The sequence below is a fragment of the Podarcis pityusensis genome (genome assembly GCF_964106645.2).
Source record: "Podarcis pityusensis genome assembly, chromosome: 7".
Lineage (NCBI taxonomy): Eukaryota > Metazoa > Chordata > Lepidosauria > Squamata > Lacertidae > Podarcis > Podarcis pityusensis.
In genome coordinates this window covers 17162227-17175093 of record NC_138031.1, presented here as the reverse complement: position 1 = coordinate 17175093, position 12867 = coordinate 17162227, and the positions used below count along the sequence as shown (strand labels likewise).

Genomic DNA, 12867 nt, shown 5'->3' with positions numbered 1-12867 from the left:
GTGCAGAGGGAAGGGGAAGGAGGGGGGGCGTAAAATGTTGCCGACGGTCACCCAAAAAGACCTCAGGTCCACATGCAGCCCTCCGGCTGCGCGTCGGACCACTCTGCTCTAGCTGAACTGAGATTGCATTTTTAATAATACCTAGACTGCATCTTCGCAGTTTTGTCCAACCTGTCAGACACCTGTACATCAGCCCAGCCAATATGATTTCAGTAAAATGATTAAATTGCCTTATAAGAGGTGAGCACTCTTTTGTTTCCGTGCCGGTCACAGGGAAAGAGAACCACCCTCTTCTGCCGCAAGCAGAGAAATACAGGCTATTATTACCAAGTTATAGGAATGCAGGGCGTCTTCGTCAATTCCAGCTCAGAGTCTAGCAATTCTTGGCTCTTCTTTCCATTCCGTCTGGTCATTGCAATACCGTGGTACCTCGGGTTAAGTACTTAATTCGTTCTGGAGGTCCGTTCTTAACCTGAAACTGTTCTTAACCCGAGGTACCTCCTGCTGCTGCGCCGCCGCAAGATTTCTGTTCTCATCCTGAAGCAAAGTTCTTAACCCGAGGTGATATTTCTGGGTTAGCGGAGTCTGTAACCTGAAGCGTCTGTAACCCGAGGTACCACGGTAATTCTGAAATAAAGGCCGGTGCCAGAGCTTGTCTTCCCCCTCCCCCCCATCTTTTTCCTTTTATGTCATGTATTTCAGATTATAAGCCCGGGGGCTGGGACTGTCTGATCACTGACATTTGTAAACCATTCTGGGTTCGGCTAGATGACCCTCGGGGTCCCTCCCGACCCTGTGAAGAACACGCGGCAGCCCGCCCGGCGGCTCAGGCGCCTCTCCCGGCTTCCCTTCCCTCGCTCACCACGCCGTCGATCTGCACTTGCTTGACGGCCGAGTCTCCCGGGGCCGCCTTCGCCTTGGCTTTGACGGCAGCCGAGGAAGAAGCGCCGGCGCCGGGGGCGGGTGTCTCCTTGCGCGACGCCATCTCTGGGAGAGGAAAACGAGAGGGAGAACGCACACCGGCCGGAAGAGGAAGAGATCGAGGGGAACCGGAAATGGATCCCACTCAGAACACCTTCCGGGCGGAAACCGGAGGACTTCCGAAACACAACCCCAAACATGGTTCCGCTTTCATGTAGTTCCTATAGGACTCTTTATGTTTGCATTTTGCTTTTCCTCTGCGCCGATGCAGTTTCGTCCGATGGGAGCTCGATCCCGGATAGCTGCCATTAGCCCACCAGGAAATATAACCCGCCTAGTAAATCTATGGAGTGGTAGTTTATGGACTGCATTTATTCCCTTTCTTCCTCCGATGAGCTCGAGGTGGCGCACGTGGTTCTTCCTCCCCCCCCCATCTCATTTAACTCCCCCTACAACAACCCTGTGGGGTAGGCTAAGCTGAGAGAAATAAGGAAATATGCAGCTATCTCATTTCTAAAAGTCATCTGAAGGCAGCCCTGTTTAGGGAGTTTTTCATATTTAATGCTGTATTGTTTTTAACACTCGATTGGGAGCCGCCCAGAGTGGCTGGGGAAACTCAGCCAGGTGGGCGGGGTACAAATAAATTATTATTATTATTATCGTCCAGTGCCCAAGCGAGAGCTTCATGGCCGAGCGGCTTCCCCCAGAGCCCCAGCCCGATCCTCTCAACCACTACATCTAGCCTTGATTTGCTTTATCCGTGTATTATTCCTGCACGGCAGGGGGTTGGACTAGATGACCCTCAGGAGTCCCTTGTGGGTTCCATTACAACCGCATTTTCATCATGCTTTCTCGGTCGCAGCAATAACGCCAGTAATTCAACAAAAAGAAAGCATCTGGGGCGAAGAGTCAGAGCGTGATCGCTCCTGGACGCGTTACACATCCCTAAACACGTGGTTTCCCCGTCGGCTGCTGCACTGCGCGTGCGTCAACTTTCGTTACGGTTGTTGCTTTAAAAAATAATAATCCGGCAAGGACTTCCGGCGGAAGTAGTATAGTATTGCGCCCGCCTTTCCGTCTCTATGGTCCTCCTCCGGCCGCCGCTATGAAGATCAAGCGGCAGAAGCACGCCAAGAAGAACGTGGGCTTCTACAAGCACAACTTCGGCTTCCGCGAGCCCTTCCAGGTGCTGCTGGACGGCACCTTCTGCCAGGCCGCGCTGCGCAACAAGATCCAGATCCGAGAGCAGCTGCCGGGATACCTGGCCGGGGCCACGCAGCTCTGCACCACGCGGTGAGCGCGGGTCGAATGGGACGGAGAGGCGCGTGACGTCAAGGGGGGAGCCGTAGCTCAGCGCGTAGGGCGCCTGCCTGGCAAGCAGAAAGGGGGTCCCGGGTTCGATCCCCAGGGGGGGCATCGCCCCCACCCCGAAATCCCGGAGGGCTACTGTGTTAGACCAGCCCGAGGTTCCTCCTGGACCACAACTCCCATCGTCCCTGACCACTGGCCCTGCCAGGTGTAGGGATGGTGGGAGTTGTAGTCCTAGAATCATGGAGTTGGATACCCAAGTATCATCTAGACCCGTGGTTCCCCAACGTGGGGCAATTTGATTTTGGGGGGGGGGGGGCAATTCGAGAATGAGTTAGGCCAGGGGTCTTTTTCAGCAGGGGGCCGGTCCACTGTCCCTCAGACCTTGTGGGGGGCCGGACTATATTTTGGAGGGGGGGGGATGAACGAATTCCTATGCCCCACAAATAATGCAGAGATGCATTTTAAATAAAAGCACATATTCTACTCATGTAAAAACACCAGGCAGTCCCCACAAATAACCCAGAGATGCATTTTAAATAAAAGGACACATTCTACTCAGGTAAAAACACGCTGATTCCCAGACTGTCTGTGGGCTGGATTTAGAAGGCAATTGAGCCGGATCCAGCCCCCGGGCCTTAGTTTGCCTACCCATGAGTTAGACCAAGTTAATGGCCTTCTAGGCTTCCTCCACGTGAATAGGAGTCCACTTTTTGAATAATGCAAATTATATGTCACGGGTGGGGTGGGGAGGGCATCAGGACTTTAGAGATGCTTATGTGGGGCATGGCCAAAAAAAAATGGTTGGGAACCACTGATCGAAATCAACCCCCTGCAATGCAGGATATCCATGAAAACCTGTGGCTGTACATTTCGGTTTGCCTGTTCAGGGATGGGGCTGAACCATGGCCACTGCTCTCTGGAGTGTACATCTGCCAGGAAAGCTTTAGCTCAGCAACTTTGAAGAAGGCTCCCCCCCCCCCAAAAAAGCTCACAACTTTGGTCAATCCAAATGGTAGATCACTTCCAGTTTTGTTATATAGTGGGAGTAGATCAGTCTCTTGGGAGCTGGACATGCCTGCCATAAAGCAAGACTCCCATTGTGAATCAGGTGGGGAAGAGAATCAGAGGGTGGCTGCCGGCCAAGTGCATAAGCGAATGCGCAGGGTGCATGACCCCAAATAAATAAAGACCAACCATACCTGGGGTCCCAAGCTTGAGAAAGGCGGGTGCAGCAGTGCTGAGCCAGGTGGGCTGTGAACAAAGCAGCTTCCCATGTATCCTACTTCGGGTGCGTGTCAGTTACTCAGTGGGCAGTGCGGTGGGAGACAATTGGCTGCTTGGTCCTCATAAAGGCGGAGGAGCTACCAGCGTGAGCAGGATGGGTCAAAGAGGCATTTAGGGCAACACTGGGATGTGTGTGAAAGGACTGCCATTTGGAGATGCAAACTCATATGCATAGGTGCAAATGTAGAAGTAATTTGAATTCGAATGCATCTTGCCATAGAAAACCAGACTAGGTGACTTTGTAGGTAGACGCAAAATTCATAAACAGCTGGTATCTTTTAAATAGAAAATACAGTAAGGTAAAGGCAAAGGGACCCCTGACCATTAGGTCCAGTCGTGGCCGACTCTGGGGTTGCAGCGCTCATCTCACTTTATTGGCCGAGGGAGCTGGCGTACAGCTTCCGGGTCATGTGGCCAGCATGACTAAGCCGCTTCTGGCGAACCAGAGCAGCCCACGGAAACACCGCTTACCTTCCCGCCAGAGCGGTACCTATTTATCTACTTGCACCTTGACGTGCTTTCAAACTGCTAGATTGGCAGGAGCAGGGACTGAGCAACTGGAGCTCAAACTGCCGACCTTCTGATTGGCAAGTCCCAGGCTCTGTGGTTTAACCCACAGCGCCACCCGCATCACAGAAAATACAGTAAATATCACTAAAGTGGGGAAGACTATGGCAAGGTGGTCTGTGGCTGCCAAGTCTGCTGTACAGGTGCTGCTACAGGCAGACAGAAAACCTTAGGGCTCTTCCTTCACCTCAGTGTTCTTTAGTTTTAAACCACACTTGTGCCTGAAAGCCCCTTCAACTAGAGGACTGTCCTCTGTAAAGCTAGGTCACCCTATAGAGGGAACCTATGTATATCCTTTGTGCTCAGTTGGCGAGGCCAGGCAACCAGCAGGCAGAGTCGCCGCATTAAGAGCTGTTTAAATCCCCAAGTGAGCTGCAAACCTTGGTTGACTTCAAATCCCTCTCATTCCTTCAGCTTACTTGACCTCACAGGATGGTGAGAGGGTAAAATGGGGCCCGGAGTAGACCATGTATATTAATATCTCTGGCTCCTTTGATGAAGGCCTGCAGTTCCTGGCTTTGCAAACTCCATATTCATGCTTGCCTCTAAGGCAGCGCTTAGCAAGCATCCTGCCAGCGTGAAAATTTCTGCTTGGCAGTGGGAATTGCCCCCTCCTCCCCCCACACGCCATCAAGTCTGTTCTGGGGTTCCCCCAATCTTTGTGCATGGGGTAGACTTGCATACAAGACGTAATGGGAAACTTTTGTTCAGAATTTGAAATGCCTGTGTTGAACAAGAATCTCTGCTGTTATCTTTTCTTCTTCTAGATGTGTCCTGAAAGAGTTGGAATCCTTAGGGAAGGAGCTATATGGGGCAAAACTAATTGCACAGAGATTTCAAGTTCGCAATTGTTCTCACTTCAAAAATCCAGTGAGCGGCTCAGCCTGCCTCTTGTCCATGATCGAGGATGGGAATCCACACCATTACTTCATTGCTACGCAGGTAATGTTCTTTCACTTAAGCTCACGCGAACAAAATGCCTCATTTCCTTCATATTTTGGAATCTGGCCAGTTGTTAATGAGTTTTAAGAATTACATCCACGCTTTCTCCTTCGGCGCTGTGGTGGGAAAACTTCGGCTTATGCAAATTTGAACGGCACCTACACGTTTCCAGCGGTACAAGAGAGTGTTCAAAACACTGCCTACAGCCTTGTTTTAAAAGAAGTTTACTTGGAAATGAGCCTTGTTGCGCTTGAGAGGGCTTGCATATGCCTTGGGTGGCAAGCTCTCCTGCAGCAAGCAGCCCAGCATAGGATTAGAGTTGCAGAGGGAGGGCATTTGTAGATAACAGTTTTATTTCACAAAGAAAGGAATGAAGATACTTGGCAGCTTGTTCGCACACTGTAATTAATGTCTTAGTTGCTAGATCAGGAGGCAAGGCACGTCTAAGCATCAAATAAAGTTCTGGGCTTAGAGTGCATCTGAGAAAGGCAAGTCTGCATAGAACAGGAATGAAGAAGTAACCATGCCCAGCTCTCTTTACAGAATAAGTAGCAGGGATGCGGGTGGCGCTGTGGTCTAAACCACTGAGCCTCTTGGGCTTGCTGATTAGGTCAGCGGTTTGAATCCCCGCGGCGGAGTGAGCTCCCGTTGCTCTGTCCCAGCTCCTGCCATCCTAGCAGTTCGAAAGCACGCCAGTGCAATTAGATAAATAGGTACCGCTGTGGCGAGAAGGTAATTGGCGTTTCCATGCGCTCTGGTTTCCGGCACAGTGTTCCGTTGCGCCAGAAGCAGTTAAGTCATGCTGGCCGCATGACCCGAGAAGCAGTCTGTGGACAAACGCCGGCTCCCTCGGCCTGAAAGAAGAGCGCCGCAACCCCATAGTCGCCTTTGACCAGAGACCACATAACACCGGTCTTGAAAGACCTACATTGGCTCCCAGTACGTTTCCGAGCACAATTCAAAGTGTTGGTGCTGACCTTTAAAGCCCAAAACGGCCTTGGTCCAGTATATCTTAAGGAGCGTCTCCACCCCCATCGTTCTACCCGGACACTGAGGTCCAGCACCGAGGGCCTTCTGGCGGTTCCCTCACTGCGAGAAGCCAAGTTACAGGGAACCAGGCAGAGGGCCTTCTCGGTAGCGGCGCCTTCCCTGTGGAACACCCTCCCACCAGATGTCAAAGAGAACAACAACTACCAGGCTTTTAGAAGACATCTGAAGGCAGCCCTGTTTCGGGAAGCTTTTAATGTTTGATGTATTATAGTATTTTAATATTCTTTTGGAAGCCGCCCAGAGTGGCCGGGGAAGCCCAGCCAGATGGGCGGGGTATAAATAATAAATTATTATTATTATATTATTATTGACTGGACTTAACCGTCCAGGGGTCGTTTACCTTTACCTTTTACAGAATAAGTGACTGTCTCACAAGATGTCTTGCCACTTCTGTCTTGCCCCAGAAGGATGCTCAGAAAAGTGAACTGCAAAAATGCTTGAGTGTTCTTTAGTAGCATTTATTTATGATGTTTGGGTTCTCTTTTATAGCTCCAAAAAGCTTTCATAGCACTTCAGAATAAAAGTCACATGAAAAGCTCTTTGCCTACGTTATCTCAGAAAGCACTTACTTCATCCCATGGTATGGAACCCAATTACCACACAAGGTCATTTCCCCCAAACCATTAGATGTGGGACAGTTAAAGCCATAGGTACAGAGGAACAATTGGGAGCGTGTGCTCTTTATAATTCCTTGGCAAAGAGGACTCGCTCTAAGAGCCAATCCACTGATGGGTAATGACAGGAAGCCCAACAGTTTGAACTCCATTTGCAGATGGTTTGTATTCAAACAACTTACCAATTGACTTCATAGGTCCTAACTTTATTTCTCAACCAGCTGTTTGGTACAGAAAGCCTTTCCTGTGGTCCACAGCACAAAAGGGATATAATCTTGCTCAAGAAATTGTAGTCTGTTTGCTGGATGAAACGAAGAAAATAGGGATTTGCATCGTTATTATGTATACAAATTTATATACCACTTGACTATTTTATTTTATTTTTAAATGCATTAAAGAATCCTTAAGAATACTTGGCATTTATGCCTCTAGCCTTCAATAACTTTTCCATATAGTAATTGACCACATTGTAGATTTTGCATTTTTATAGAATGTTAAACTAGTTTACCACTATAGCCTTCAGCAGCTTGAGCAAAAGTTGGTAAAGCAAGCAACAGGGACAAGAAAATTGGGTGTTTCCTGCCACTTTGACAGTGTTCTTTTCCAGGGTGAAGTAATCTGCTAGATTTTCACTGCCTTGAGTTTTACTTTGTAAAGAGTGCATATAGACTTACTGTTTGTGTCCCCCACCCCCATTCGATAGGACCAGGATCTGGCAACGAAAGTAAAGAAAAAGGCTGGAGTTCCTCTTCTCTTCATAATTCAGAACACAATGGTTCTTGACAAACCTTCCATGAAATCTTTGGCTTCGGCACAAGCAGCACAGACTAACCGGCTTATTCCGGAGCACCAGAAACTAAGCATCAAACTTCTCAAAGAGGAGCAGGGTTTGGCAAAGACCTCGGAACCAAGAAAAAAGAAACGAAAAAGGGCCAGTGGCCCTAATCCTCTCAGCTGCCTGAAGAAAAAGAAAAAGGGACAAGAGACCTTGCAGCCTTCAGCAGCTAAGAAAAAGGGGAATAGGAAACGCAAGAAAAGGAAACTGGAAGCAGGAGGAGAGACTGTGCCATCAGGGTCACAGAATGTGGAAGCATGAAACCATCCCAGAAAACGGGTGGGCTCGTCTGTTCCATGAACTTTGGGTAAAGCCAAGGTCTATGACTAAAGCAGTGTGATAATCCTTGCATTTAATCATTATTTTATTAAAGGTCTTGTTTTAAAGGTCTTGGAGTATTTGGGTGCTGGGTCAAAGTGAAACACACACACACACTTTTGATATCATTTTAAATTGTTAAATTGGGTCTTAAAACTGCACAAGAACAGCCCTTATAGCTAGCTTATCCTTACTGATATCCTTAACTAAGGAGGATGGCAAACTGATAATCATGCCCAAAGCACGACCTGTTTGTGTCATGCAGTGGAGCACATGAAAGATACCAGTTACCTCTTAGTAGAGCAATCAAAGGGGCAAGACTCATCACCTGCTTTGAAAGGAAGCATTTCACAAATCAATCCTGCCTTCCAACCAGGCTTTCTTTCCTGAAGTCTTGCTCACACTATCCCAGATACATGGAAGCTAACTGCAGTTAGTTGCTGGTGAATTCAAAAATGTTCTAGTACAAAACCAGATTCAAGAGTGTGTTTTCAAAAGTGGTTAGGAGAGTAAAACCCACATTTAACTCTTTTTATATTTTCATTATATTGAGTAATAGCTACTTCTGTAATGTCTTCGTTTAAAGTAGAAGCCCTTTGAAGCATTCAATTTATTTCTGCCACTGAAGATTAATTTTCAGTGCATTATCAAATGTAACCCCAAGGAGTTAAAACGTAATCCCATTCCATATCCAGTTTGTTTAATTGCAAGATCTGAAATGGATAAAACCTTTCGCTGGAAATCCTTTATCTTTCCCTATTAGCTGGCTCCAATTCAGTCAGGTTCCTGCCCACTGGGGACTGAGCAATTTCCCCGAAATACCTATTTGTAGTGCGGAATGACAAATCCTGGAGCCATATGATAATCTTTGGAAAATTCTATACATATCACTTGGCCTCTCAGCCAAAAAAGAAAAGGAGGGGTGTGTGATTAATGGGCTGTCCATGGTCTGGACATGATCCCTGGTATTAATTACTGCAGAAGGTTGAAAAAGGCAAATACTGAAATGATTACAAGGGTACAGCAAATGCTGAGAGAATGAGAAGTTTGGAGCAGGTAGATTTTGGGTTGGAGTGGGGAGCTGATTATGGATCAGAACCACTTCAGTTAAAACTAGTAGCCATCCTAAATCATGGTCGGCAACTAGAGCTGAGGTTGAATCCTGACAAGACAGAAGTACTGTTTTGGGGGGACAGGGGGCGGGCAGGTGTGGGGGACTCCTTGGTCCTGAATGGGGTAACTACCCCTGAAGGAGCAGGTGCGCAGCCTGGGAGTCATTTTGGACTCATAGCTGTCCATGGAGGTTCAGGTCAATTCTGTGTCCAGGGCGGCTGTCTACCAGCTCCATCTGGTACGCAGGCTGAGACCCTACCTGCCCGCAGACTGTCTCACCAGAGTGGTGCATGCTCTAGAATCATAGAATCATAGAGTTGGAAGAGACCACAAGGGCCATCGAGTCCAACTAGTTATCTCCCGCTTGAACTACTGCAATGCGCTCTACGTGGGGCTACCTTGGAAGGTGACCCGGAAACTGCAATTAATCCAGAATGCAGCAGTTAGACTGGTGACTGGGAGTGGCGGCCGGGACCATGATGCTGACCTTTAAAGCCCTAAACGGCCTCGGTCCTATATACCTGCAGGAGCATCTCCACCCCCATCGTTCAGCCTGGACACTGAGGTCCAGCTCCAAGGGCCTTCTGGCGGTTCCCTCATTGCGAGAAGAGAGGTTACAGGGAACCAGACAGAGGGCCTTCTCGGTAGTGGCGCCCACCCTGTGGAAAGCCCTCCCTTCAGATGTGAAGGAAATAAGCAGCTATCTTATCTTTAAAAGACATCTGAAGGCAGTCCTGTTTAGGGAAGTTTTTAATATTTAATGCTGTATTGTTTTTAACACTCGATTGTGAGCCGCCCAGAGTGGCTGGGGAAACTCAGCCAGATGGGCGGGGTATAAATAATAAATTATTATTATATATTATACATATTTAAAAGAAAGCCCCATTGAGTTAAAATGGACTTGTGCCCTGGTAAAAAGATTGTAGAATTGCAGTTTTAGCTGCTTAAAAACTGCCTATGCTGCCTGTAGTTAAGTGATGAGACTTGGTAGAGATATCCAGGAGGAAGGCTCTTCCAAATTCTAAGCACAAAGGGTCCTATCTTCCATAACCACCTTCCATACTTCTGTTGGCAAGCGTAGCCCCAGCAGTCTCCAGAATGGATCGCAATACTTGCCCCAGTTGGTATGGGTGGAAGCAATCCTTGCTTGTAACATTACACCTGTGGGAGAGGTCAACGTTTCCCCTTTTTAAAGGGAAATTCCCTTATTCCGAATAGGATTCCTCGCAAGAAAAGGGAAAAGTTGACAGCTATGGTGGGAGGGAGAAAACATTCTTGGCCCTGCTGATATAAGTTCACACTTGAAACTAAGTATACAAATTTAATAAATAATGATGATAAAGTATACAAATTTAATAAATAATGATAATATGTCACTTATTTCTCTAATCTTTGTAGCTGTGCGATTGATGCCTGGCAGCTGACTATGTAAATGGGCTCTGCTGTAAAGAATTATGCCTTAAGGCGATGTGACACAAAATGAACTGGATGCAAGAACTGAGGTAGCGCCGTGCTTGCCGCATAGAATCACCCCTTTGTGAAATGGATCATCTCACTGTATGGTTCCAAAGAGCCTGTGGGCTAGCTCAGAGCTCTGTGGCTCTGAGCGCCTTGTAATCGCGCTACGGTTTGAAGCAAGCCCTCATCGCTACCTGGACCTTAACTCTTGCAAAACACTGCCCAGAGCAACTGTATGACCCCAAGTTGCTGCACCCGCGCAACGTCGGCGAGGTGAAACGCCACATCCGTTATTTGCCGCACTGTGCCCTTGCACGTGTTCTTTATCCACATCCTGCTTTTGCACAGTTAGGTCACAGAAGCCAGCTGTGATCTTGGAGACGCTATTGTCACAAGGCTTAATGTAAAGGGGTTCTGCTTTTTGAACAGCCACACAATACGAAGGACTAAAGTTGATGCCCTCCATTTCTTACACTGTGTAGAAACATCAATGTTTCCCATTGTTTCAACCGCAAGCCCTTGGCAGTTGTAGCTGCAGTTGGCTCGTATATTCTTAAATCAAGTGGTCAGATCAATATGCCATTCCTTTGGAGCAAACTACATTGGCACCTCGGGTTACATACGCTTCAGGTTACAGACTCCGCTAACCCAGAAATAGTGCTTCAGGTTAAGAACTTTGCTTCAGGATGAGAACAGAAATCGTGCTCCACTAGCACGGCGGCAGCAGGAGGCCCCATTAGCTAAAGTGGTGCTTCAGGTTAAGAACAGACCTCCGGAACGAATTAAGTACTTAACCCGAGGTACTACTGTAGCAGCTTGGAAAGATGTTCTTTTCTCGTTTCTTTTTCTGCATCTTAACAAGCACTAAGCAACCTGGGCCAAGAAAGAGCTCTTTGGAAAACTGATAAGGATTCATTTAATTCTAAGGTTGCAATCCTATACCTAGGTAAAGGTAAAGGTACCCCTGACCATTAGGTCCAGTCGCGGACGACTCTGGGGTTGCGTGCTCATCTCGCTCTATAGGCCGAGGGTGCCAGCGTTTGTCCATAGACAGCTTCCGGGTCATGTGGCCAGCCTGACTAAGCCGCTTCTGGCCAGAGCAGCGCACGGAAACACCGTTTACCTTCCCGCCAGAGCGGTACCTATTTATCTAGTTGCACTGACATGCTTTCAAACTGCTAGGTGGGCAGGAGCTGGGACCGAACAACGGGAGCTCACCCTGTCGCGGGGATTTGAACCGCTGACCTTCTGATCGGCAAGCCCTAGGAGTAATCCCCTTTGAATGCAGTTAGACTTGGGAGCAGACAAATTTATTTGGATTTTCCTTGAATGTAGCTACTGACAGGGGTGCCAACTTGAATAAAATATTGGGTGGCCTAGGTAAGCACCGCCCTGAATAACTGATCACATGACACAGTGCACACACCCCATTTGAATGGCAATGGCCATCAATGGCCGGGGTGGGGGGCTCGAAGATGCCACAAACCCTAGGAGTTGACTGCTATGGACAGCACCTCTGCTCACACAAGATGGGACACCTGATTCTTATTTATTTCCCCTACCCATTCATTATAGTCCTTTTGCCCTCTGAAAATCTTCCAGTGAGGGCTGGGGAGGCCCAATAGAGCAGTATGGAATCCAGTATGGAATCCACTTTGACGCTGGCTAACACAGCTGTTTATCTTCAGCCCCTGAGGTACGCTTCATTGTCTCTTGAGACAGACGGATCACAACACACAATGCTGCCAAAATGGAAAGCTTTTGGCAAGGGGGAAGCTACACACAGCGGATGCACGTATCTTCACACAGAGTACAAATGGTTACTGAGAGTTTCCTAAACAGCAAATGGACAAAACCCAAATAGAATTGCCGCATCCTGCCCCAATGAGCACCATTTGCGTCAGGTATTTATTCAAAGTGAAATAAGGCAGCTTTAAGCTTCAGCAGGTCTTGAGCCCTTTAAAAAGCAAATGCTGCACGTTTCCAAATTTCCTCTGTCGTTTCCAGTACTTCTGCAAGGCTACCCAGACTTTCTATGCAGTTGCATAGAACAGTGGGCCACAGCTGACAGCAGCATCCCTAAACCATCACACTGCAGCTTGGCTCAGAAAGAGAAAGCTGCCTCTGCAAGCAGAGGATTGCTCCTGACAGATGCTGTAATTTAGTGCTCACAGGTCCCAAGGTTTCCTCAACTCGTTTCAAGCTCCGTAAGCCATCAAGACAACATAATCTGCCTTCTTAAATAGCTTTTAGAGAAGCATCTAAGGTTTGTTTTCTGTTTTTAAAGGGGGGGGGGCAGGTTCTACAGAGGATGCAGAGCACTTACTTCTTAACAAAATCCCTTCTGCCATTAGGTTGACATTTAGAAAAACGAGATACAGCAGCCTAGAAACAGACTTGTGCAAACAGTTGCTTCAACTTTTGGAATCTCAGCAGCAAGGCTGAGAGGGATCT

At 47.9% G+C, this 12867-nt stretch overlaps 2 protein-coding genes across 2 annotated transcripts in view; one reads left to right on the top strand and one right to left on the bottom strand.

Annotated features, from left to right (window-relative positions):
- The window catches only part of EIF3H (eukaryotic translation initiation factor 3 subunit H), a 67006-nt gene extending 65985 nt beyond the window's left edge, over positions 1-1021 (bottom strand). Inside the window, exon 1 of the mRNA XM_081012754.1 lies at positions 863-1021. Within this exon, the coding sequence (XP_080868880.1) occupies positions 863-985 (123 nt within the window). The 5' untranslated portion in view covers positions 986-1021. The remainder of the gene's footprint in view (positions 1-862) is intronic.
- Positions 1022-1993: 972 nt separating this feature from the next.
- On the top strand, positions 1994-7914 carry UTP23 (UTP23 small subunit processome component). The gene is made up of 3 exons (XM_081012851.1): positions 1994-2214; positions 4851-5025; positions 7393-7914. Exons 1-3 carry the CDS (start codon positions 2027-2029, stop codon positions 7783-7785), a joined length of 756 nt encoding a protein of 251 aa, XP_080868977.1. The 5' UTR covers positions 1994-2026; the 3' UTR covers positions 7786-7914.
- Positions 7915-12867: the final 4953 nt, after the last annotated feature.

What these genes read in the sequence shown, in the direction of transcription:
- UTP23 (XM_081012851.1), top strand. Translation starts at nt 2,027, where the DNA reads ATGAAGATCAAGCGGCAGAAGCACGCCAAGAAGAACGTGGGCTTCTAC. An exon ending in ACGCAGCTCTGCACCACGCG is followed by an intron (nt 2,215 to 4,850) that starts GTGAGCGCGGGT and finishes TTCTTCTTCTAG; the next exon opens with ATGTGTCCTGAAAGAGTTGG. An exon ending in ATTACTTCATTGCTACGCAG is followed by an intron (nt 5,026 to 7,392) that starts GTAATGTTCTTT and finishes CCCATTCGATAG; the next exon opens with GACCAGGATCTGGCAACGAA.